General features: G+C 41.1%; 1 protein-coding gene across 5 annotated transcripts in view; it reads left to right on the forward strand.

Annotated features, from left to right (window-relative positions):
• Positions 1-22584, forward strand: part of PRR5 (proline rich 5) — a 98097-nt gene that overhangs the window by 26795 nt on the left and 48718 nt on the right. For 2 of the 5 annotated variants that reach the window (XM_032106837.1, XM_032106840.1), the window contains exon 1: positions 21361-21532. In XM_032106837.1, coding sequence (XP_031962728.1) covers positions 21402-21532 — 131 coding nt within the window. In that variant the 5' untranslated portion in view covers positions 21361-21401. The other 3 variants (XM_032106838.1, XM_032106842.1, XM_032106839.1) reach the window with 3 other exon arrangements.

Below are 22584 nucleotides of genomic sequence, written 5' to 3' on the forward strand. Positions count from 1 at the left end.
GTTGTGGCTTTGTAGTTACTTTTTGCCATGCAGACTATAAATTCCTGCTGCACGGGAAGTCACTCTTGGCTCTGCTCTGCTGTCAGATGCCTCTCTCCCCCTCTTCTCATGCTCCTTCCAAAGCTTGCTTGCTGCTGGCCAGGAGCGGTGGCTTGGATGAAAAGGGTGAGATTTGTTTCTCTTAGCTGGCTTTGAGTCCAAGTTGCCCAGGATCCATCACTGTCTTAATCTCCTTAGAGGGTGGCTATTGTTCTTAATAGGAAACTGCTATTCCTGAAGATGTTTTCCACATGTGGTGTGACACCTTGGCAGACAAGCTGAGCACTGGGCTCACTGAGTGAGGATGACTCTGGGCAGGACCTCCCCACTGTGAAGGAATAGGAGGACAAATTAACATGTTCCCTTTTTGTTTTCCCACCTCCCACAGTTCTTGGGAATGAGGAAGGAAACCAATAAGAAATGTTGGCATTTCAGTCAAAAGCAAAGGAAGATGAAGTAGAATGCTGCCTTCTTTTTTTTTTTTTTTTTCTTCTGTTTTGTGGTGGGCAGAGAAGTGTTGCTGCAGAGCTAGTGCTAGGCTGCTGCACAAAATGTCCTCCCTGGATTTGTTCAGTTTTCAAATTCAGGGGTAAAGCAGTCGACAGTTCTTGTCTGCGAGATGCCTAAAGCAACTAGCCAGCAAAGGAGACCCAGCAGGTTCTCAAGTGAAATTCTTACAAAAGGACCTCGTTTACACTCACTGGATCCTCTAGCAGTAAAACCCTTCAAATGCTACTTCAAAAATTCATGAGTTCAAGTGCTTTAATGGAAGATAAGAAGAGACCTTTCTGTTTTGTCCTGAAAGAGCCCATGGAGAGTTCAAAGGGAACTTTCAGTGTCCAGTTATGCTGTGCCCACCCATCCAAGAACTCTTCTTGAGTTAACCTGAAGCTTTAATGTTTTATTGAAATCACTGTGGGATATGGACTTTCATATGAGACTTGTAAATGGACAACCTGTAAACCAAGGCACTAATACATCAAAGGTGAATTTAACTTCAAATTATGCACACTATAAATAGGATTTTCTAGTCATTTCCTGCTGAAATGGTTCAATATTTTTCTATGATTTTCCTTAAGGCAGAGCTAAGGCAGTGCAGAAGGATTTAAAAATGTCTATAAAAACATGAATTTATGAATTTGAGGAACATAGCCATCATCAACATTTTCTATCTGTTTTGTTAAATTGTAGTTCACCCCTTGAAAAATGTGTTGCTCTTCTACCTCCAGGATTAAATTCACAGCCTGGTTGCAGTGTGTGAAAATTCTGTCAGTGATGCAGTTGAATTTGGAAGCTTTGCTTGCGAGATGTTTTCACTTAGCTGAATATGAATTAAACTTGGGGTGCTGTGAAATGCAGTTCACTAGGTGCTCTCTGCAAAGTGTCACCACTCTCACCCATGTAAGCAGCTGGCAGAGATCTGTGCATGATTTTCCCTGTGATCAGTTAGTCCTTATGTTTAAGAGTCAGTTTATGAGAAGTGAAGAATGAAAGAGATTCTAAATATGAATTCCTGGAGCTGTGAGTGTGAAGAGAGGTTTTAAGTAGGAGCTTTGAGTATTGAAAAAGTCATAATCTGAGATAAGATGGGAGATATTTTGATGCTTTTAGACCATGTTAATCCTGTAATCAGCCCCTTAAATTTTAGTTTTTGTTTTTAGTACATTCTTGCTTTCCCTTTGTCTCCAGAGTTAAATTTGACACTTTTTATTGCAGAGCTTTCTATAACTTTTTCATCTGGCTTCTTTTAAGAGTAGCTTGAAGGATTTTCAGGAGAATTATTTCCTTTAGGTTGCAATCTTCATTAGTTTATGTCCTCAGAGATATAAAAGCAGATTAAGTGTCACTAATGCAGCAGAAAAGAAAGTCAGCAATACATGCAACAGAAACAGGCTGTCAGCAAAAAAAAAAAAAATCCGCTATGAAATGTCAGCCTTAAAAACAATCTAATTATTTGTCTGAGGTACAGTGTTGCCCCAGGGAAAGTCAACAGGGGCTTTTCTATCTTATTCTCTGGCCAGAACTCATCACAATTCATCCTTTAGTTATAATTTGATTTTATAGTAAGAACTTTATTCCATTAGAGTGAAATACAGAAAGATCAGGGATGTAAAACCCGGAAGACATACTGTCATCTTTTTATCTCTGGTAAAAACAGAGACGAAAAAGTCTTTCACAGGCTTGAAAGAAGAGTGAACCATGGTGCTTGGGAAGTCAATCATAGGCTGAACCATGTGGTTCTTTGTGTTGATACCAGTTGTAGGCTGACTAGTTAAATGGAAGGGGAGGGGAATGCCAGAAGTACAAGAGGCCATTGAAATAAAGCTGAGATAGCCCGAAGGAAAAACTACATGCATGTAACTTGAAGAATAAAGCTAAGAGTATGGATGGTGCATTTTATATTGATGTCTTTTCATTTCACTCTTCATGCACTTTTTTTCCACATTTGTGGTTGATTGAGCTGACCTGGCAAAATTTTGTAAGTAGTGACCAAGGCCTTTTCAGTCTCCAGCCATCAATACACTGCCCTGTCATTGCAGCCCCAGATTAAAATTTTGCAGTAGGAAAAGGTTCATAATAGAGCCACAGTGGGTTTTAACACAACAGACCCTGATCACATCAGCCTGCCAGACTGATTAGAGTTTAATTGCAATCACCTTTTGCAGCCAGAGCTTTGATACTTGGCTTGCACCTTTGTGGAATGCAGTCACTGAAATGATAGGGCTTATTTGCTGGCCACTCATGCTGAATTGAAAGACATCCGCAGTAACAGCCAAAATTAGAGTCTGTGTGACCGATTTCTCAGGCTGTAGCTGGCTGAGAAATAGATGATAAGTGGGGCAGCTCTTGTCAGCTACACTGAAATACTGATTTACAGCAGCTCTTGTTGTCAGTACTGAGGAAGAACTGATACTCCCTTCACTGAGCAAGTTCATGTTGTATGAGAAATCAATTGCACCCACTGAAATAAATTAATTTCAAAATACAGTCACTTAGAAAAGGAGGGCAGTTGTATTACTTGTACTGCACTTGCGAGGAGTGGTCCTGTGGTTTGCCCTTTATTTTTGGATACATATAAAATTGTATGTCCAATAACATTTGGACTACTATCACCTCTACCAGGAGTAAAATTTTGGTTTTGAACAAATTCCCAAACAGCATCAGTAACCACACTACATCTTTTCCTCTGCCTCACATGTAGAATTTACCTGGAAACTGTACTGCCATGTGGCTCAGAACAATTTGAGATGACTCTAGATTTTGTGGCAGCTTTAGGGTCCAAAAACCCCGGGAGTCATGTTTTTTTATGTGGTAGTCAGGAGGTCTCCAAAGCTACAGCCTGATGGTAATTTTGGGTCATTAACAGGGATCCTTCTGAGAGCCTTGTGTTGCTGCTTTCCCTGGAGTAGAGGGTTGGGCCAACATTGTGTGCCCAAGAAAACGGTCATGCAATTCGGAAATTCTGCTTCTGGGAAATGCTGGTTTAAGGGATGGTATCAATACTTGATGACAAATGAATTCTTCATTTGCTTTATCTGCCAAAGGCTGCACCGATTGCTCAGCTGGAGAAAGGAATATTTAATTACAATCTCCTGGAACTTCTGTACAACAGCATCATGGGTTGGGTTTTTTTTAGGCATTCTCTTTTTCTGCTGAACCTATACATTGTTTTGGATATACTGAATATTAGATGAAAGCAAGATAAATGTATTTCACAAATTAAAAAACCCTGAAAATTTATACTTCATTCTTGCATTGATGGAATAGCTGAGCTTTAATTGTCAAATTTAGGTCAGTTTAAGTGAAAAAGGCAGTGGAGTTTTATTCTGAAATGACCTCCTCAAATCCTAAAGAATAGCACTATGATGTAGGTTTATTATCCTGACTGATCAAATTATCACTGGTTATAGGCAAAATGGAGGATTTTTAAAAATCTGCTAGCATAGAAATGTCAAAGCAGGTTCTCCAAGCAAAACACTATTTTCATATGCATAAGCACTTCATTTTTTGAGAACCAAATAGCTATTATTGTGCTCTTTGTCAATAATATCTGTCTGAAATCAGTGGGTGTTCTGCCAGTTGGTGGGTGTACTAGTTTGAAAACAAACCAGTGGGAGGCACCAAGTCAGAATAACAATTTAATGGAAATTAAAGAAAAGGAAAAAAAGTAAAAGAAAACACTGGTTCAAACTGACAGAGTCAAGGTACAACCTGACACCCTGTTAGGCAGGGTGGTGGTAGCAGTCTGGTAGAATGGTGGCTGCAGTCCTCTGAAGCAGTGATCCTGTAGTAAAAGAGTCTGCTCTTCCTCAGAAAGTCCAATGGTGGCTGTGTAGCTCCTGTCCTCTGGAAATCCAGTGGGAAGGGTTGTCTCTGGTGGTCAGAGTCCCAGATTATATCCACAATGGGATGCTTGGTTCCTCCCTCTGGGTGGAGCATCTCACAATGGGGTAATGAGTCATGAGGCAAAGTGTTGATTAGGCTCATTAACAGAAGATAGTCCGGAGGGAGTTATCTCTGAGTCAGGTGGCAGGACAATGATGGGCAATTAACAGAAAGATAGTCTGGGGGGAGGAGGCAAGGAAGCACTGCCCCACCTGGTTTCAACAGCTCCTGAGGATGGTAATAGAATACACTGCAACCCAGGACAGTGGGGCAATTTAAAGGACACAGACACCAGTAGAAAGAATGGTCTTATTTTACTATGAATATTAAGGCAACACAAAAGTAAAATGATACATCCAGTAAAACTATGCACTTGGCTTTAGCAACAAGCAAAAATAAGCAAGGTAATGCACCAAATCATTACTATACAAGAGAAAGGATAGTGATTGAGAAAGATATATCACCACTTGCCTAAATACTTTACCATCATCCAGAGTCAGCAGTCGCTGCTGGAGGCAGTTTCACAGCAAGGACCTGCAGAACCCTTCTCAGCAATTGGGAAAATCCTACACAGTGTGTCCACCCATAGGTGAAGTCTCCAAATTCACCCCGAAAGTGGGCCCAGCTTTTATAGGCCCAAATCAGTAAGTCGAAGTGACTTGATTATATTTTTAGCACAGAGACTCCTGGATCTGAGGGCACGCTTCCTGACCAGCAGGGGCCAAGACTTGGCCAGACAGAGCCCAGGCCTCGGCTGGGAGGGTTTCCTGTAAAATATTGTAGAAACAAGTCTCTATTCATGTCGGTTTTGAAATTTCTTAAAATGATTCATTTCTTGGAGATAACTAACTACTATGTGAAAGTTTCTAAAGGAGCCAGCTAGCATAAGCGTCTTAGTCATCTATTTTTAGCTAAATGATACTGATGGTGTTAGTCACATATTGCCCAGGGTCATCTTGTAAGTCAACTTGGGTTGAGGCCTGCTGCTCAGGCCTAAACACATCAGTGGGATTTCTCATACAATTAGAGCAGTTTTTCATATACTCATGCAGTGTCCAGCTGTGTCCACAGGAGTTGTTGCTCTGGTGTGACTGTGTTTGTACCTTGTGTTTTTGCACCACCTCATGTCGATTTTGTTTATGTGTTATCTCCCGCATGCTGCTGAGAGGTTGCTTTCCCTACCTTGGCCCAGGTGCTCAGGACACCAGTTCAAGGCTCTGTAGCCTCCAACCGAGAGTGATTTCTCCAGTTCTGCAGCTCTCTGCTGAGCTGCTTGTGTTTGTGGTCCTGAATGCATTGCAGGCAAAATGCCCAGCTTTGCCCAATGCTCGGACTTAAGCTAACATCTCTAAGTTCGCCTAAAATAAGTGGTAACAGAATGAAGCTGATACCCATGGAGCAGACAAAGGTAGGAGTATAAGGGGATTGTTTAGCTCTCTCAAGTGCAGGAAAGGTTAACTTTAAAATACATATTTTTAAACATGTGCAGCCACATCCTTGCAAAGTGGGTATGAATGTCACAAAACAAGAGTGGTTTATACCCAGGATGAACTAAGCCATAAAGGACATCTATGTATGTTTAGTTAAATTTAGCAGTGTGTTAGAGCTGGTACTAATGACTGTGCAAAGTGCAAGGCATGAAGAACTGTACTCAGAATGTGTATGCATGTGAATACCACTGTGTATCTGTGTGTATGGTATATATGTATGTGTGTGTGTACATATACACACACACACACAGACACACACATATATGATTTTCCTAATAGTATTCTATATTTATTGACCAGTTATTTGCAAAAATAATCTTTAAATTATGAAAGTGTTTATATTGGGGTTAGAATTCACATAATTCTTAATTCTGTGTTGCACCAGTCTATCCACTCTGGAGTTGTTAACTATGTTAATAGTCACCTCAGAGGGGCACTTCAAGACCAGACCAGGGCAGGCAGTGATATTACACCCATCATTTGAAGCCCTAAAGGAAGAATTCCCAGTATTTCTAAATGATGCATTTAAGACTTTCCTGGGCATCCAGGACATCTGCTTTTCAAAGCTGATCACAGTAGATCATGCAGCATGTTTCAAACCTTTTTCTGTCACCTCGTTAATGCTGGGACACAGAACTGCTTGCACTGTCTGTGCCCCTGGAAACTCTCTTGCCTTCTTTAGAGATAAGTGTAGCTTAATGTTGGTGCCAATGAATTGCTCCCCATGAAGAAAAAAAAACAGAAAAGGGAAAAGTGCAAGAAGAAATATTTGAGTCACCAGTGAGGCAGAACAGCACTGATTATTGGGCTTATTTTACTTCTGTGTATGTCATTATGGGTTTATTAGTGCACTCTTGAAACATATTGTAGAATAGCAATATTTACAACACTACTCTTTTGTTCATCTTTCATTGCAGAGCTGACTTTTTTATAAGGGCCTGACTTTTTTCAACCAGTTTATATCACCTGTCAAGAATTTTCATGTTGGCTCTTGGACACTTGATGCAGAGTCTCCCCTGTTTACTATTCAGTCCTGTTTTCTTCTTCCTTTAGCAGGTAAGCACATGTTTCTGCAATACTAATTGCAACTGGAAAATGTTTCCAAATTCAGAGACCTGGAGAGTTTGTTTCGTTGGAGTCAGCAGGGTTAGCATCCCTCCTCCAAAATTTCCATGTTTTCTGCCACAGGAAAATACCTGAATAATAGTGCAGTACTTTGGAGTCTATAGCATCAGTGCATGCCAGTCTGCATCTATCTAGCTTTAATGCAGCTTAAAAAGTGCTATTCATGAACTTTCAGCTGGAAATCTATTTACAGCTGAATCAGGATTGTGAGTGAGCAATATAGAAAATTGCTTGAATTGTTGCTGTCTGAGAGGAGCCTCTAAATAACTTTATGTCCTTGAGGAAAAAAGCCCTAAGGAGGAGAGCCAGAGTGAGTGATGGAAAAGCTGGGGTGTCACCCACCACAGCACCCTCAAGCTGAATGAGAGCATTCAGCTGCTGTTCACCAAGATCACAGTCGTGTTGCAGAAACAGATTTAGCTGCCCTGGCTGGCTGTGCACTAAAGCAATGAGGGATTCTCAAATGACCCATATGTGATTGATGTATATATGGGTGTGGCAAGAAGGGACACTGAACAGCTGAGCTGTAGGAATGTCTTACACAGCTGCAGCTTTTCTGCAGGGGGCCTGGCCAAACCCATAATATTCATTGTTAGAATTGGATTTGTGTTTGAGATTCAAGATTTTTAGGAAGAAGAACATTTTTAATGTTTACTTGAAATCACTTTGTTAAATGCTAGTCATCAAAGGAGAGTGTGTATGGTGGTGTGCAAGTGCATTTATGTGAAAGGAAAGAGTAAATGTGCTTACTCTGTCTTTGATGTTGTTGTTTTCTTTTTAACATTATCATCACATGTAGTAACTCTTGTTTTTTTCAAAACAACTTAAAAATTTTCTCAGAAAACAATTGTCAGTTTCGTCCTACAAAAGAATTTTCTTTCTGAACGTATAGATATTTATTTACTTTGTCACTAAACTGCAGTCTAACCTCTGCTGTGGCTTCGGTGTCTTTTCTAACGGGTTGGCTCTTGAAAACGTCTATTTCGATTGACTTGGTAGTAATGCATGCTTTCTTCCCAAACTGTATGGAGTGGCAATGGTGGGAATTCCTGTTCTATGCTACTTCATTGCAGTGGTAGCTGGATTTTCCTACAGTGTTACTTGGTCTCATCCCAGGCTGCAGGAGTAAATGGTCCCCTATAAACTACAGTTTGCCAGAACCTTGCATGGCTCTAATCATAGTCGCAGTGTTGGGTTGGAAGGGACCTTGAGGACCATCTTGTTCCAGTTCCCCTGCCATGGGCTGGGACACCTTCCACTAGAGCAGGTTGCTCCAAGCCCTGTCCAACCCGGCCTTAAACACTTCCAGGGACATATGCAAGGCTGAAACCTACAGTAGAATTTATCTTGTTCTGTAAACTGGGCACAGATGTTTCAAACAGAGAAAAATGAGACCACTCATTTTTACTTGTCCTGTACCTTTTTTCCTTTAGGATTTCTAGGGTGCTGTTTAGGTACTGCCACTCTGGATTCTCTGACGTGAATTAAGGATGTCAGTAGCAGAGAGGGGAATTGTTGTAGTGTAGTACAATGGGAACTTGATAGTCCCAAGTCATGAGGAGTATGGGCATTGCTTTTCTCTTCACAAGTGATTCATCTGGAAGAGGTGAGGGAAGAATTACTCAGGCAGGAAATCCCTGCTACCTCTGCCTGCATTATTTCAAGCACACCCAGAAAATTTCTGCTCTTGAACTTTACAACTCTCCCTAAAACAAATACCCACATCTGTTCTTAGCTAAATTAACAGTCTAACAACTAATTTGCTATCAAACATGAGTTCTCTCAGCTGCAACTCCAAATACAGCTCCTAGGAGGATTCAGCCACTGCCAGCAGAACTAAAAGCTGCTTTAATGCTTCACTGAAATATTTTAAAAGTTCATTGTGTACAATCCATCTTTGGTTTGTTCATCATTAAACTTTTTATTCTTGGTATTCTAAATAATTCAGAGTTAAAAGAGACACATGTGTAAGCTCCACTTTGTTTTTAGTGGAGCATTTGCAAATTATCCTATTATAAACTGTTTATAGATTGCCGTGTAATCTGTAATGTTACTGTGATGGACAGTCAGATCAGAGTTCCCACCATGCGAGGAGACATTATTAAACATTATGCCTGGAGCAACTTACCACCACCCTGACAGAGTGTTTGCTGACTGGAAGTATCAAAGTCTTATGAAAAATCACTGCCTTCCCACTATAAACCCAGTATTTTATAACCACTTGGGTTTTTTTCCTTTGCAAAAATGCATTACTTGGCTGGCAATATAGTAAACTTTAAGCAATGCTTACAGTTTGATTGTATTCAAGTTTTATATTCCAACATATTTTTATAGTTAGAAGTATTGCTTGCCCTTCACTGTGTTATGCTATAATTTAAAGATCTTAGGAGTCTGGCTGTACTGTAACAGGGGCCATAGGAAACAGGTATTGAAGGCTTCAGGCCCCCATTAGTTTACATCTGCAGGCCACAGCCTTTGTAAATGTTTGTACATAGGTTTTACTTTCTGGATGTGTCCTGTGTTATTCCATGGAAATGTCACAGGTTTCAAATCTAGCACATGCAGAAGCCTTGGCATGTCAGGGCCAATCAGAAATGGCAAAGTGACATATTTGCTGTCCTCATGAGGAGACAGAAAAGTCAGTAGGAGAGTGTTGAGATGATAAAGGAGGTTAGCAGGGTTTACTGTGTCACAGCAGAGGAGCGCTCATTTTTATAGTAATTAGTATTATGGGAATTACTGGCAAAATTGTAACTCTTTGTTTGCTCCCTTTTTCTCCTCCTCCCATATAAAGAGGAGAACCTGACAGTATTTTCATTTATTGTTCAATTCTTGTTCACTGCTGGAGGGTGTTACTCTGAGCTGAAGTCTCCTTAAAATCCCCTAGCCAGAAGATATTCTTAGCCAGTCTTTCTGTTGTGGCTGTCTCATGAAAGTCTTTGTCCTTTTTCTCTCAATCTCTCGATGCCTTTGGTCAGCAGCAGATTCTCCTAGAAATACTAATTTAGTATCTCCCAACTTGAAATACCAGCTGACCTTGTAAACCAGTGATAGCTCTTGAAGATTTCTTCATCCCAGGTCAGAGTATATATTTGAGGAAATTAAACATTCTTTAATTGGAGGCCAGACTATTTACACTTGTGTTGTGATCAATCAGGCAAAAAGAGACTGGGGATGACATTCATGTCATCTAATTTTAGGTATTTACAGCTTGGAATACCATATCCATATCTGAACTCCTCACATTATAGTCTCCTTATAGCTGGTGGAGAGAACAGGCACATCCCCAGCATGACGTTCCTGACCAGGCTGAAATATCCTTTAAAGGATGCAATGCTTTGCACCCTGAATGTGCCCAGTTTTCTCCAGCAGTTACAGAACGAGATCTGGATTTTCCTGTACATTTTCTAGTAGCTAGAGCTGAGTGATCTTAAAAAGAATGAAAGACCAAACTGGAATGACAGAACTTTATTTCAAGAGTGTCTTAAATGCACCTTCCAGTTTTGGCCTCCGAGGCCACTATACTGCTGTTGCTGTGGTCATGAGTGTCTTGTCTCTCTTCACAGCTCTTAGGGAGAATGTAATTAAAAGGAAGAAAGTAATTCAAATGCTATTTCCAGTTTTCGTTCCTTTACTTATTTGCCATCTCATGAATACAGGCAGTAGTAAAGTGTAGATACAAGCATAAATATTCTATCTATATATCTACCTGTTAATACTATGTGAAGTAATTCTACCATATAACAGCTTAAGTCTTATATTTATTACATTTAATTTTGCGGTAATTAAAGAAAGATAAATGTAGTACCTTTCATTCCTCTTCCATTTCCTCCAGGAGGACAAGTCACATCACTGAGGTCTGAATAATCCTCCAGAAGTTAAATGATGAGGATTACCAAAATAAGGCTTCAAAAAAAAAAAAAAAAAAAAAAAAAAAAAAAAAAAATCGTGATATGGGCTTGAAAATTGATTGGGTTTTTTATAATGTCTTTAGAACTTGTGCTCTGCATTTGAACTGAAATGGGACTTTTAGCTGTTTCAATGCCTGACATTCATAACTAGATAGCATTTCTTGATAAAGGTCTAAGAAAAGTGTGAAATGCAAGTGGGTCCTGGTTATATTTTCATTAAAACTTTCAGCTAGGTCTTAAGTATGTAATAGTTTTGGATGCCTTTGGTTTTGACTACAAAAGTTTAGTCCCTCTCATAGGGAAGGACAGTTACACACTGGTAAGAATTCAGCCTTTAAAATAAAGGCTTCTATACTGTTTTTATTGGTTTGTTATTTTGGGGTTTTTTTAAAACTACTGGGTACCAGCAATAAGTTGGAAAGCCTTTTGCCTTTTTATAAGGCATGTTTCAAAACATTTGAACCAAGAAGATGTTTTGTTGAAAGCATTAGATAGGAAGCAATACACTACCGTAAAAAAACACTGAAACTTTCTGTTTTATTCCAGCAGAATAAGTTTAGATGTGTATATGTTTCAACTGACATGCTAAATTCTTGTATGAAACAAATCAAGGAAATCCAAATTCAGTCAATGAACCAAAAACCTGGATTCAAATTATCTTTATGCCAGTTGTAATCAAAAGTTCAATTCTGAATACTCTCCTTCCTCGGGAGTTCAGATCTGGTTCTGAAACTTTCTTTTGGAACCAATCTCTGTAATAGATGACTAATAAAACCATCATAATGACATGGACATATATACATGCACATATCTCCTTTTTAACTTGGAGTATTAGATGAGGGCCAGGATCATTTTACATTTATTTTACAAAAAAGTGATTCAAGTCCTTTCCCTGTCATCCTCCCTGATTCCTCCAGTCTGCTCAAATGTTTGTGCTGCATAGACAGACACTGCAGAAAGCACGACTGCTTTATTTATTTTTTTTTATTTTTAGCAAGAAGATAAAAGTTTTTGTTAATTTTTTCCCCGTGTTCATCAACCAAATTAAACAGATGACCTAAAAATTGATGCAAACAAATGGCATCCGAAGTCCCCTTGTGCATTTTGTAATTGCATGCAGCTATGATTACAGTCCCACAGAAGGTACTTTCGCATTTTCTTTTCTTTCCATACACTGGTGATTCACTCCCTAGAAGGAATTCACACCTTTTAGGAGAGAGTGAATTGACTGGTTGCATGACCTTTTATTTCTGCGGGTAGAAATGCGTGAACTCACTTGGAATAAATATGAACCAAGCCAAAACATTACGCAGGATAAAATTAATTCTAATTCTGACCATTCTGAGACTGAGGGGAAAAAAAGAAACTTTTTCTCCCCCTGTTTTCTATCTTTTGACTGATGCCCCTACAATTTGAAAGCAGCAAAATATCACAGCAGGGACTAGAGCTTTAAAGATGCGGCAACACTGGAAGACTTACAGTGGTGCAACCACTGTTCAGGTACATACAAGGAGTGTGGTGAAGAAACCCTGTGTTCCATATTTGGAGGACAGAGCAAAAGTACAAGGCAAGGAGGTTCTGTTTGTTTGCCAGGGTCACAGAGTGTCCCGTGGGAAGCATCTCACACCAAGGAGGGGTGCTGGCTCCAGGTTTTTCTCCTCTCTAAAGAGGGGATGACACTGGGCTGCTCCCTCAAGCTGCCTAGGGGAGGAGGGTACCAGGGATTCCTGTTGTGTTTGCCCTGCAGCCACTGCCCCTTCCATGCCAGCTGTAAAACCCAAAGAGGGGCATCTTTTATTAAAAAATCTGCATATGATGAACCAGCCGTTGATTTATAAACCTTTGTGTTTTGCCATCTGAAGGGCTCGGCCAAAGAGTTAAAATGTAGTTAGAAGCAATATCCTAGAGAGCATGTGTTCACAGACAGGTGCATGTTATATTGGATTTTTTTTGTGTTGTACATGGCTGTTTTCAGGGCTCCCTCCCCACTCACCTGAGGGGACACAGCCCCAGCCCAGCTGCCCTTCCACATGGCCTCACCACCTCAGGTGTCATTGTGTTCATACCTTGCACAGATGGGCCTGAAATAAAATTTTAGAAAAATTAGGTTGACACAAATGGTTTTGCCAGATTTTAAGAGTCAGGGTGAGCAAAGGCTGTAGTTTTTCCACAGAACCAAGCTTTGTCCATTGTCCCATGATCCTTACCTCACTGTGAAGATGTCAAGTTGGTGAAGTTTGGTGTAAACGTCTTTATAAAGACCAAAGTATCTCAAAGGGACTTGGGACAGAGATTTGAATGTGGAGTTTACAACACTCCAGGCTTCTCCACTCTTCAGAGGTTTTCAGTTTATTTTCTTTTGCAATGATATTCCCAAAACAGAGCATGCTCCCCAGGAAGCAGTTCACACAAGTGCTGGCTGCAAGCCTGGGACTACCTGGCCTATAGCTGTCTGTATGAAGGAGTTGTGCATTCTAGAAACATTGCTTTTTGCACCAGGATCCCAGCAGAATATCTGGGAGTGTTGCTCAAGTTAAGTCCCTCAGCTTTTCTCTTTTCTATTTCAGAGTGTGGGAGCTCAGTCTGAGTGGTCTTTAGAACTGCTGGCCCTAGAGTAGCCAGCCTGGAAGACCCTGGATGGCTCAGAGCTCCCAGAAGCCTAAAACGTTTATGGTTCCAGCAGTTTTGTGAGGGGAGCACTCCCCCCCCCCCCCCCCAAAAAAAAAAAAAGGAAGAAAGAAACTGTTTTAACTGTTTTGCAATGTAAATTTACTATACCCCAAGTTTGGAGAATAGGTCATTTGAAGTGATTAAATGGAGCCTGATGAACATAAAAGCAGGACTCATCAGGAGAGAGAGACAAGGGAGATACTGTAACACTGATGAAGACACACAGATCTTCTGAATGACTCCTCTGTTCTTCCGCTGCATCCTCCAGTAGCTGGAGGAGGCTGGTGTCCATGCTGACTTTAGAGAAGGAGTACCTCGATGAAGTATCTAGTTGCTGCTACCTTGTGGGGAAAAAAATGTTTTCTGTAAGGAAATGTAATGGAATGTGCTTTACCTCCTTCATAATGAGGCATTCCTCCTAGGTAATAACTCAAGTGTTGATGTCATATTGTGTCCAATTGAAGACTGAGACTGGTTAATGAGCTGCAGTGACAGTGAAGAGTTTTTCCAAAGTTTTCTGTGGAGTCTAAAAAGTTCCATCACTCTGCCCTTTGAGATAAGTTATTTCCCAGAGCATCCTGAGAAAACACTTAGAATGTGATACATACCAAGAGGTCATAGTACTGGACCTGCTGACCTGGTGAAATGAAGATTTAAAGGTACAAGTGTAAAATAATTTGTGCAATTAAGGCTTTTTATACTCTTGCTGTTTCCACTGCCCAATATCTCAGTCTGCAGGGACTGTCTCAGCATAAGTGTGTGAAGGATGTCAAGAAGTCCCCATTTTTAAGTTCCTATGAAAGTTCCACCACACTGAGTGCTGCAGAGTCCAAGTGCACAGATAGATGTTGCAATTTTGGACTGTCTTTTAAATATGTCTGGCAATTTTTCCATTCAGAAAGATATCCTTGTGAGGCAAAGGAAGAATGATGAATTTTCTGACAGAATCCATTTGTATTGAACACCAGGGTTTTGTGATTGATTCTTGCACGGTTACAGGATTTGTTCCAAAGAGCTATAGTACCAAGCAAGTAACAGCAGTGTAATACTACCATAGTCAAAGATTCCCCAAGTTTGCAGAGCATTCCTCAGGTCTGAAGTGAACTCCCTGACTTAGGCACAGGAGGGGAAAGTGATCTCAAGGCACAATTCATGTTTGTAGCCATGCTCAGAGAGAACATTAGACAAGCGATATCATGACTTTGAGAGAAAGACAGGATATTACTTGTAACTAACAGCTGGCCACCAGTGCAGTTCATTAGAAACTCAGTGAGTTACTGAAGTGGATTCTCTATCTTGGTGACCTTCCAGGGCAATCAGAGCCTTCTTGGAAGACCTTGAATCAGAAATGTTTGGATATAAGAAAATAGCACTGTGCAGCACACACTTCTGATCTCTCAGGGTTCACAGATTTGGAAGGTGCTGTACCATATATAACTGTAGAAGACAGCACTGAGATACTGTAGCTGCTGCATCAAGGTCATGGTGTTCTGGGATCCAATTAAAATTATGCAAGATGCAGTTTAGGAAAGAATTCACATAGAGCTCAGGAAGGGAAAAAAGTCATGTGTATTATAAGCTCAGTTACTTTGTAAGATTAATTTTCCACTATCTTGTGATCTTGTAATAAGAGCACAAAGTATTTTAAATGTTTGATTTACTTATTGATCAGAACTCTTGAGACCTTACTTTCTAAATCAAAATTAAAGATTTGGCTTCCATTTAAGAGCAAAGTTCTGAGCTTGTCTTGGAGTATACACTGGTTACAGTGGATTGTTTAATTCACTGAGTGGGCAACAGTAATACCTGAAACAGGTACATTTGGCACTCAGAACCCCATCTCCTTTCCTAGGAGCATGTGAGTGGAAGGTGGTAATGCCACAGGTCCTATAATCAAGAGCATTGGTCCTCACTTCTTCCAGTAGAACCATTGTGGTTTTTTGGACTGCTGCACTGTCTTTAATTCCCAGAACTTTTACAGAGATAACTAGGAGCAACACTACAAGCCAGGAGAATTGATGTATCATGGAAAGCTTGATATTTTGGATGGGGGTGTAACAGGCCTATTCCTGTCCTAATTCTCTCCTAACGCCTTTCTCCTGAAGAACAAGAAAAAAAGATTTGGCTGTCTACTGTATATTAAGAACTGCTTATATTGCTATGCTCTGTAAAACCAAAAACTACTGCTGACAAAGGGGTTGGGATTTCATGGATGCTTTCAGCAGGTACTGCTCAGTTCACGACCTGTGTTAGATTATGCTGGGGACTGGGGTTCTATATCTGACCTTGGAGCCCTGTTTTGCTGGCTGAAGAATGAAGTGAACTGCCGAAGTGGAAAGGATAAGGAAGAGCTCACAGTCCAAACAGGCAAATTGAAGCCTTAATTCCCTGAGAGCCAGCTGAAAAGTGGTTTGAAAATATTGTGGTAATACCAACTAACTATTTTCCTTTCCCTTTATAGTTAAAAACTGCCTGAGGAAGAATTAGCTAGCCAAGAAAGACAAAAAACGAAGAGGGAGTACAAAAGCAAAGGGTGAAGGAGGAGCAGGAAGGGAGCAAGGTGGGGAGGCTGAGGAGCTCAGTATAAAGGTAATAAATATCATCCATCAGCAGACTGTGAAAAGAAACTGGAGTTGGATGGTGGCTGCAGTCTGAATGATTCTTTGCTCAGATGCAGGTCTCTCTGCTGAGAAAATCTTGTAGGCACACTCATACTGCTCTGCCTCACACTGAAAAACTTCCAGGAAATGGGCCCTGGTTGTCTGCAGGTTGCCATGACATGGATGGCCATGTTTGGTGGAACCCAGTGTATCTCTGAGGCAGGCAGTGGAGCTGCAGCAGCTTTGGGTTGCCTGAAGGTCAAGTCTGAAACTTCGCTGGATGGATTATTAACTGCAGAGGTGGCGACAGGGGCAGAGCATCCCTTTCTAGCCCTAGTCTTCTTGGGTGTCACCTTGTGATTGCTTAGGAAGGAGATACTGTCACGAGCATTTCTTTGTCACAACCTAAAAGACAAATGCCATGTGTCAATCCCACGTGGAGGTGAAGAGGCAGAAAGCCCAGCTCTGTCTAAAGGGAGGCAGCTGTGGTCATGCGGGCATGGTTGGTCACAGGATGCAGAACTACAGGAGGTGTTCCAAAGGTTGGGAAGATGTCTAAGTAGAGGCCAAGTCCTCTCTTACAAATCAGTGCTTGGCTGTGGTGAGGGCAGAAATAAGATAAAGGACTAGCAAAACCAAGGCTGTCCTAGGACTAACCTCAATAAACCAAAAGGCATCCTTGAGAATGCCTTTATCTCCAGAGGTTGGCAGCAAGTCAGTGGGATGGAGGAGTAAGGGTATAAGTAGACCCTGTTTGGTTTCATACTTTCTTTACTCTTTATTCTTTGTTTTCTGATGATAAAGGAGCTTTATGTAGATACCGTAGCAAAGGAATTGATGAGTTGTAAGGTTTATGACTTCATTTCCCCCTGGCACTTTTTATTTTTTCCTGATGGTTGTGTCTCCTTCCTTTCACTTCGCCCCTTGTCTGCTGGTGTGGCAAGATGTGCTGTACCTTTAAGAAGTGTTCTGTCAGAAGACTAGTTCCTGAGCTCTGGCATGTGTCAAGGCATGCCTTAAGTTTTGTGGTATAGTTTATGAAAAACTAAAATGCATTTGTGTAGGGAGGTTTTTAACTCCTTTCTGCCACAGAGACACTTTACCATTCTCTTCTTTGGTTGCAGAGTGTATACCACTCAGCATCACTATAGGAAGGTCTGCTCTCTTCTCCAAAAGAAATAGGGAGATAAAGTAAAGTAGTGGGCTAGCCTTTTTTTTTTTCAATTAAAATTTTTATTTATTGAGTTGTTTTGTTTCATGGCAAAGCTCTGAATGGTGAATAAAGCTGAGATAGCAAATTCTCTTACTGTTTATGTCCTCCACTGGTACCAATACCACTGCAGTGCTCACCTGTCATTGCAGTAGCAGAGTGGTGTAGTCCATGTTGACCCATAGCAGTCACAGCTTTATTATGAATTTTATATGTTGTGAATTTCTTAATGTTCCCCACTGTGAACATTACTTTTTTATTCTTTTTCCCTCTCATCATGGTCAGAAAGAAACTTGTAAGTGAACAATACATTTATACTGTAAAAATTAACATAACATTAGGTAAATAAAATGTAAGGTTCTTTCTTTTTCTTTTTTTTTTCAGCAAATCTCATTCTTTTGAAACCAAGTGTATGCTTGGGGAGGACTGCCTGGATTTTTTTTCTAATGTTTTCTAGGGACAGCAATACAGTCTTTAAACCACAGCTCCCAGCAAGAATGTTGCAGACATCACTGGCATATCAGGAGGTAACTATGGAGTTACCCTTGTGGTTTTAAAAGTAGTGTTTGATACAAGGTCTTGGATCTGTATGTTAACATGGTTTTCTAGTAAAAGCATAAATCCTCTTCAACTTCCAGCCTGTATTTATCTACTTATATATTGTTTTAGGCCTTGAGATAGAAGTAAGTCCAGGTGAGCAGAAATTCCCCTATGACTCTGGCACTGTGGCAGGTCTGGGACTTGCTGTGCAGTCACCCGCAGGATGTGGGCCCCACAGATCAAAGAATTCTTTCTAGTAGAGACAGGCCTGTTTTTACAAGGGGAAGTACTGGAGGGGAAGAGAAGGAGCTAGGGCTGGTAGTGCCTTCCTCACTGAGGTGGTTGTGTGGCTCTGATTAAACTACTTAACCTTTGAGCTGCAGGTTTTGTGTGAGCTAAATAGTGGTATTAGCACCCTGTATGGCATGCTGGGTTTAAACGAATTAACCTACCAGTACTTTACAGTCTCAGCTCTGTGATTGTGCTGAGTGCAGTTGTTCTATTAAAGAAGCTTGTAGTGCTCCTTATTGAGCCTACAGGAGGGCTCCTCCCAATTCCCAGTCCTCCCCTCCCTCCCGGTTAGTCCGGCAGTGCTGTCATCCCTCTCCATGGCCAGTGGCGAGCAGTCTCTGCTGCTGAGCCACTCTGGGAGCAGTGCTGTATTGTGACAACTCTTTACCAGGGGTTGCAGAAGCACAGCTGCAGCACAAGCCCTTCTGAGGAGCTCTCTCTTCTGCATTGCCCTCTGCCCACTCAGGCCCCAGGAATGCCCAGCTGCCTCTTCCCTGCAGCATCCACTCATTCCTTTGCTGGAATGAGAAACAGAGGTCCAGGATCTCCTGATGTCTCTGCCACCTGCTCATGGGGTGGCCTGGGCAAGTCACACCACCTCTCTCTTCTTCACTCTTAATGCTGAAGTGCAGATTTGTCTTCTGCCTTCATACCCAAGAGCTGCCTAGGCCAAGTTAATGAATGACATGAAGTCAAGCATGTCTGTGGACTCACAGCACGATATAAATATGAGCTATTACTCTGCAATTGTGGGTAGAGGTAGCCCTTGTTGAAAAGTATTTATTTTATCATAAATCAACATTTGATTGGGTGTAATCATAGGAAGGAGAAAGGAGTGTAGAGAAAGCCTGTCTCCATTACAAATTTTTCAGGAGATTGGAATGCTGTCTCACCCATGTTTTTGGTGCATGCATTGACTCTGAGTCAACTGGTTACTGAGATTGATGGGGTGGCATATAAATAGAATGGCGTCTACAGGTGTAGTATTTCACCGTACAGAGGGAGCCAAAAAGTTAAAAGGGTTTAATCCAGTATAATAACATTTTGCAAAACCTATCAAATTCAAAGAAAGTGAGAAGCAGAAAAGCAACTGAGCTAGGTGGAAAATGAAATTAGAAGGAATTATATTGCCACTTGTTTATCTAACTAGTTTTTTCACTTAACAGGGCAGACAAACATTTGTGTACCCCTGATCTCCCCAGCTGTATTGTCCACAGAAATGGAGTGCCCTTCATCCTGTTTGGACAAAGCAGTGTTCTGCTGGAGTTGTGCTTGCTCCCTCATTTGTATGCTGTAGAAGACATCTCATCCCTTAAAATACGGCTACATATATATATATATATATATATGTGTATGTAGTTGTGTTTGTTTTCCTTTTGCTGCCATATATATTTGTGGATTGTTGTTTGTTTGAAGGATTTAAACATCTGGAAGAACTGGGGATAGCAGTGTCTTTGTCCATAGGTTAGATGGGGAGCTGCAGGTCCCTTCCAAAGTGAAATATTATATGCCGTCTACTGTGATGCTCATTTGTATACTTGAGAATTTCGGTGTGGGAAGGGCAGTTAATACAATGCTAATTAATACAATGCTAACAGCTGGATAAAACCACTATGGCTAAAACTGGCAGAAGGTAAAAATATATTTATTTCTCTAAGTAGTTCTGCAATTGGTTCCCATGGAGGTAACACCAAACACAAATTTTGGAAGTAAATATTTGTATGCAATAATCTTATCTGATTTCAGTTGAATAGTGAGAGGAATTGTTTTTTACTAAAATTATATCAGTACATGATGCGCATAGGGCAGAGCTCTCTGTGAGAAATTGAGCTTTCCTATAATGTAAGCTTTGCCATGTTATTTGGACACCCACAAATCCAGTTACAGCCTGACTGTAGACAACAGGCTATCACAGATGAAAAGAGTAAGTAGAAAACAGGAAGAAAAAAAAAAAAAAGGAAGGATAAGTTCTATTGCAGCCCCTTTGCAGTGAGTGGGAGGTTACTCTGCAAGGAGCGTTTATGGCTTTTACCAGACTATTTGCAGACCAATGCCGTAGCAACAGAAGAGCAGTTCTTATGTTCTGGCTCAGTCTATTGCAAGCTATCCCAGAAGATTAGCCAGGCACTCCTCAATTTAAAACAGAACTGCAAATGAATGACAGCAAAACTAAGCATGGGGTGGAGTCTCGGAGCAGCATATCCTTCAGCTCCACTGCTGCAGTCAGAGAGAGAAAGAAGATTTTTCCTTTGAAGATAAGACACCTGGGGCTTTTGTAGAAACTAAGTATGCTTTGAGTTGTGCAGCTGTTATCTCAATTTAAAAATAAAACCCATACAAGGTAGAGAAAGGCAAAGCATCTGGCTCTTCTGCGCACCACCAAAAATTCCTTAAAATGCTAAACCCCAGACTAGCACTTTTCATTCTGCAGTTATGTTGCTCGTGAATCCTTTGTGTGAGGCTTTGAGCTGGAGCAGCCTCTGAGGGTGTGGATATGGATGTATGAGTGAGAGTGCGTGTGTTCAGTGTTGTAATGTGGCAGGGCACAGGCACTTATGAAACTTTCCAGTAAAGTCTCAGTGTGTCAGTATTGGTTACTTGGGTTTGTTGTTTGGTTTTTTTCCTGTCCGTTGCCCTCCAGTTTTATTTCTGAGTGCAGTAAGAGGGGAGAGAGGTTGGGAAATGCTGCAAGACCCCCTCCCCCCCAAGCTGCTGGAGGAGCCAAGCAGTTCCTATGACTGGTGGAGCACCGCAGTGCTGAGCGAGATTCCCGGGACATGGTGCCCAGGGACATGGGGAGGGGAAGCCCTCACACTTGGGGCAGCTGTGGTTTTGAGGGGCCCCTTCAATGTGCTGTAACAGCAGCCAGAAGTTTGACTTACTTTTTGAAAGGAGTGGAGAAAATATTAACCTCAGTTGATGACGTCAGAGTTGATCTGATTAAAGGTTTGTTTTCTTGCTGGCAGAGGTGTGCTCTGTAGAGACTGGTTCTCTCTTCTTTTTTTTTAAGTTTCTTTTTTGAACAGCAAACGGAGGGAACTGCTTGCACTGCTGCTGCTGCCGCTGCTCCAGCTGCGTGTGTATGTGTGTAAACAGGATGGTGTATCTGTAGCTGCCACACGCAAACACACATTTGACCATGAGGACTCTTCGCAGGTTGAAGTTCATGAGTTCGCCCAGCCTCAGTGATCTGGGCAAGAGAGAGCAGGCAGCCTTGGATGAACGGGGGACCCAGCAGCGCCGGGCCTGCTCCAACGCTACCTGGAACAGGTAAGATCACACAGTGTGTTGGCTCCTGGCAGTCTCCCCATGCTCCTGCAATGGGATTGACATGTGAGTGGCTGTTCCGCAGGCTGCAGGCTGGGCTACCTGGCTCCCACCTCGGCAGGCTCACAGGCACTGGAGCTCCTGCTCAGATAAACACAGGAGTGGCTTTTTTCCCCTTGCTCTTGATCTTTCTCTGAAGGCTGATAACAGAGCCTTCCCTGCCTTCCCTTCAGCCTTCTTTGTGACAGACAACAACTTGTTTCACAGGGTCCAGCTACTAATATATCTTTGTGTCTATCTAGATATTCTCATTCAGAGTTTATTTGGCTTAGGTTATTTTTTTAAAAAATTACATATGCACAACTATTAAAATACATACTTTTAATCTGCATATCTATGGTTGTTGCTGGTAGTTGATATAGTTATGATAAAGTCTATTAAATTTACTCATGTAAGTACCAATAGATATGTGCGTGTGTGTATGTGCACATGCAAGCACCTGCACTTTGGACAGGGAAAATAAACCCTGGTTGTTTTCTTTATTGTGTTTATACATTTGAATTCTGCAGCTGTTTTACAAGAAATCCTATGCAAACATTTTGTTGTGAATGTGTCAATTAGCTCAGCTATTCAGAAAGCATCTTAATGTCCATTTTGGTGACAATCTTAAAAGATTAATCTAAGTCTCTTAAATTTTCAGGAATTAAATTCTTAGGTAATTTTTGAAATGAAATGTCCCCTTCTGGTTCACAGCTTGGAAAGTGTCATTTGTAGTATTTTATAATTGAATGGCGGTACAACTGTAGGAAGAAAAGTACCAGTGAACTACAGACACATTTGCTAAAGTTCTGAGAAAACTAAAATGTATAAAATATATCTTCTGTCCTTCTCACCACTCAATTTGTGGTTTCATGTCTCTATTAAGAATTAGTTGTTGAATGCCAACAGTGCACTAAACTGAAACTGTGCTGATCACAAAAGAGACTTGAGTTTCTGCTCAAATATCATGCTGTTTGTATGACCCTGAGTTGTACGTGATGCGTGGATAGATGGTG

This window comes from Corvus moneduloides, chromosome 4 (genome assembly GCF_009650955.1).
Source record: "Corvus moneduloides isolate bCorMon1 chromosome 4, bCorMon1.pri, whole genome shotgun sequence".
Taxonomy (NCBI): Eukaryota; Metazoa; Chordata; class Aves; order Passeriformes; family Corvidae; genus Corvus; species Corvus moneduloides.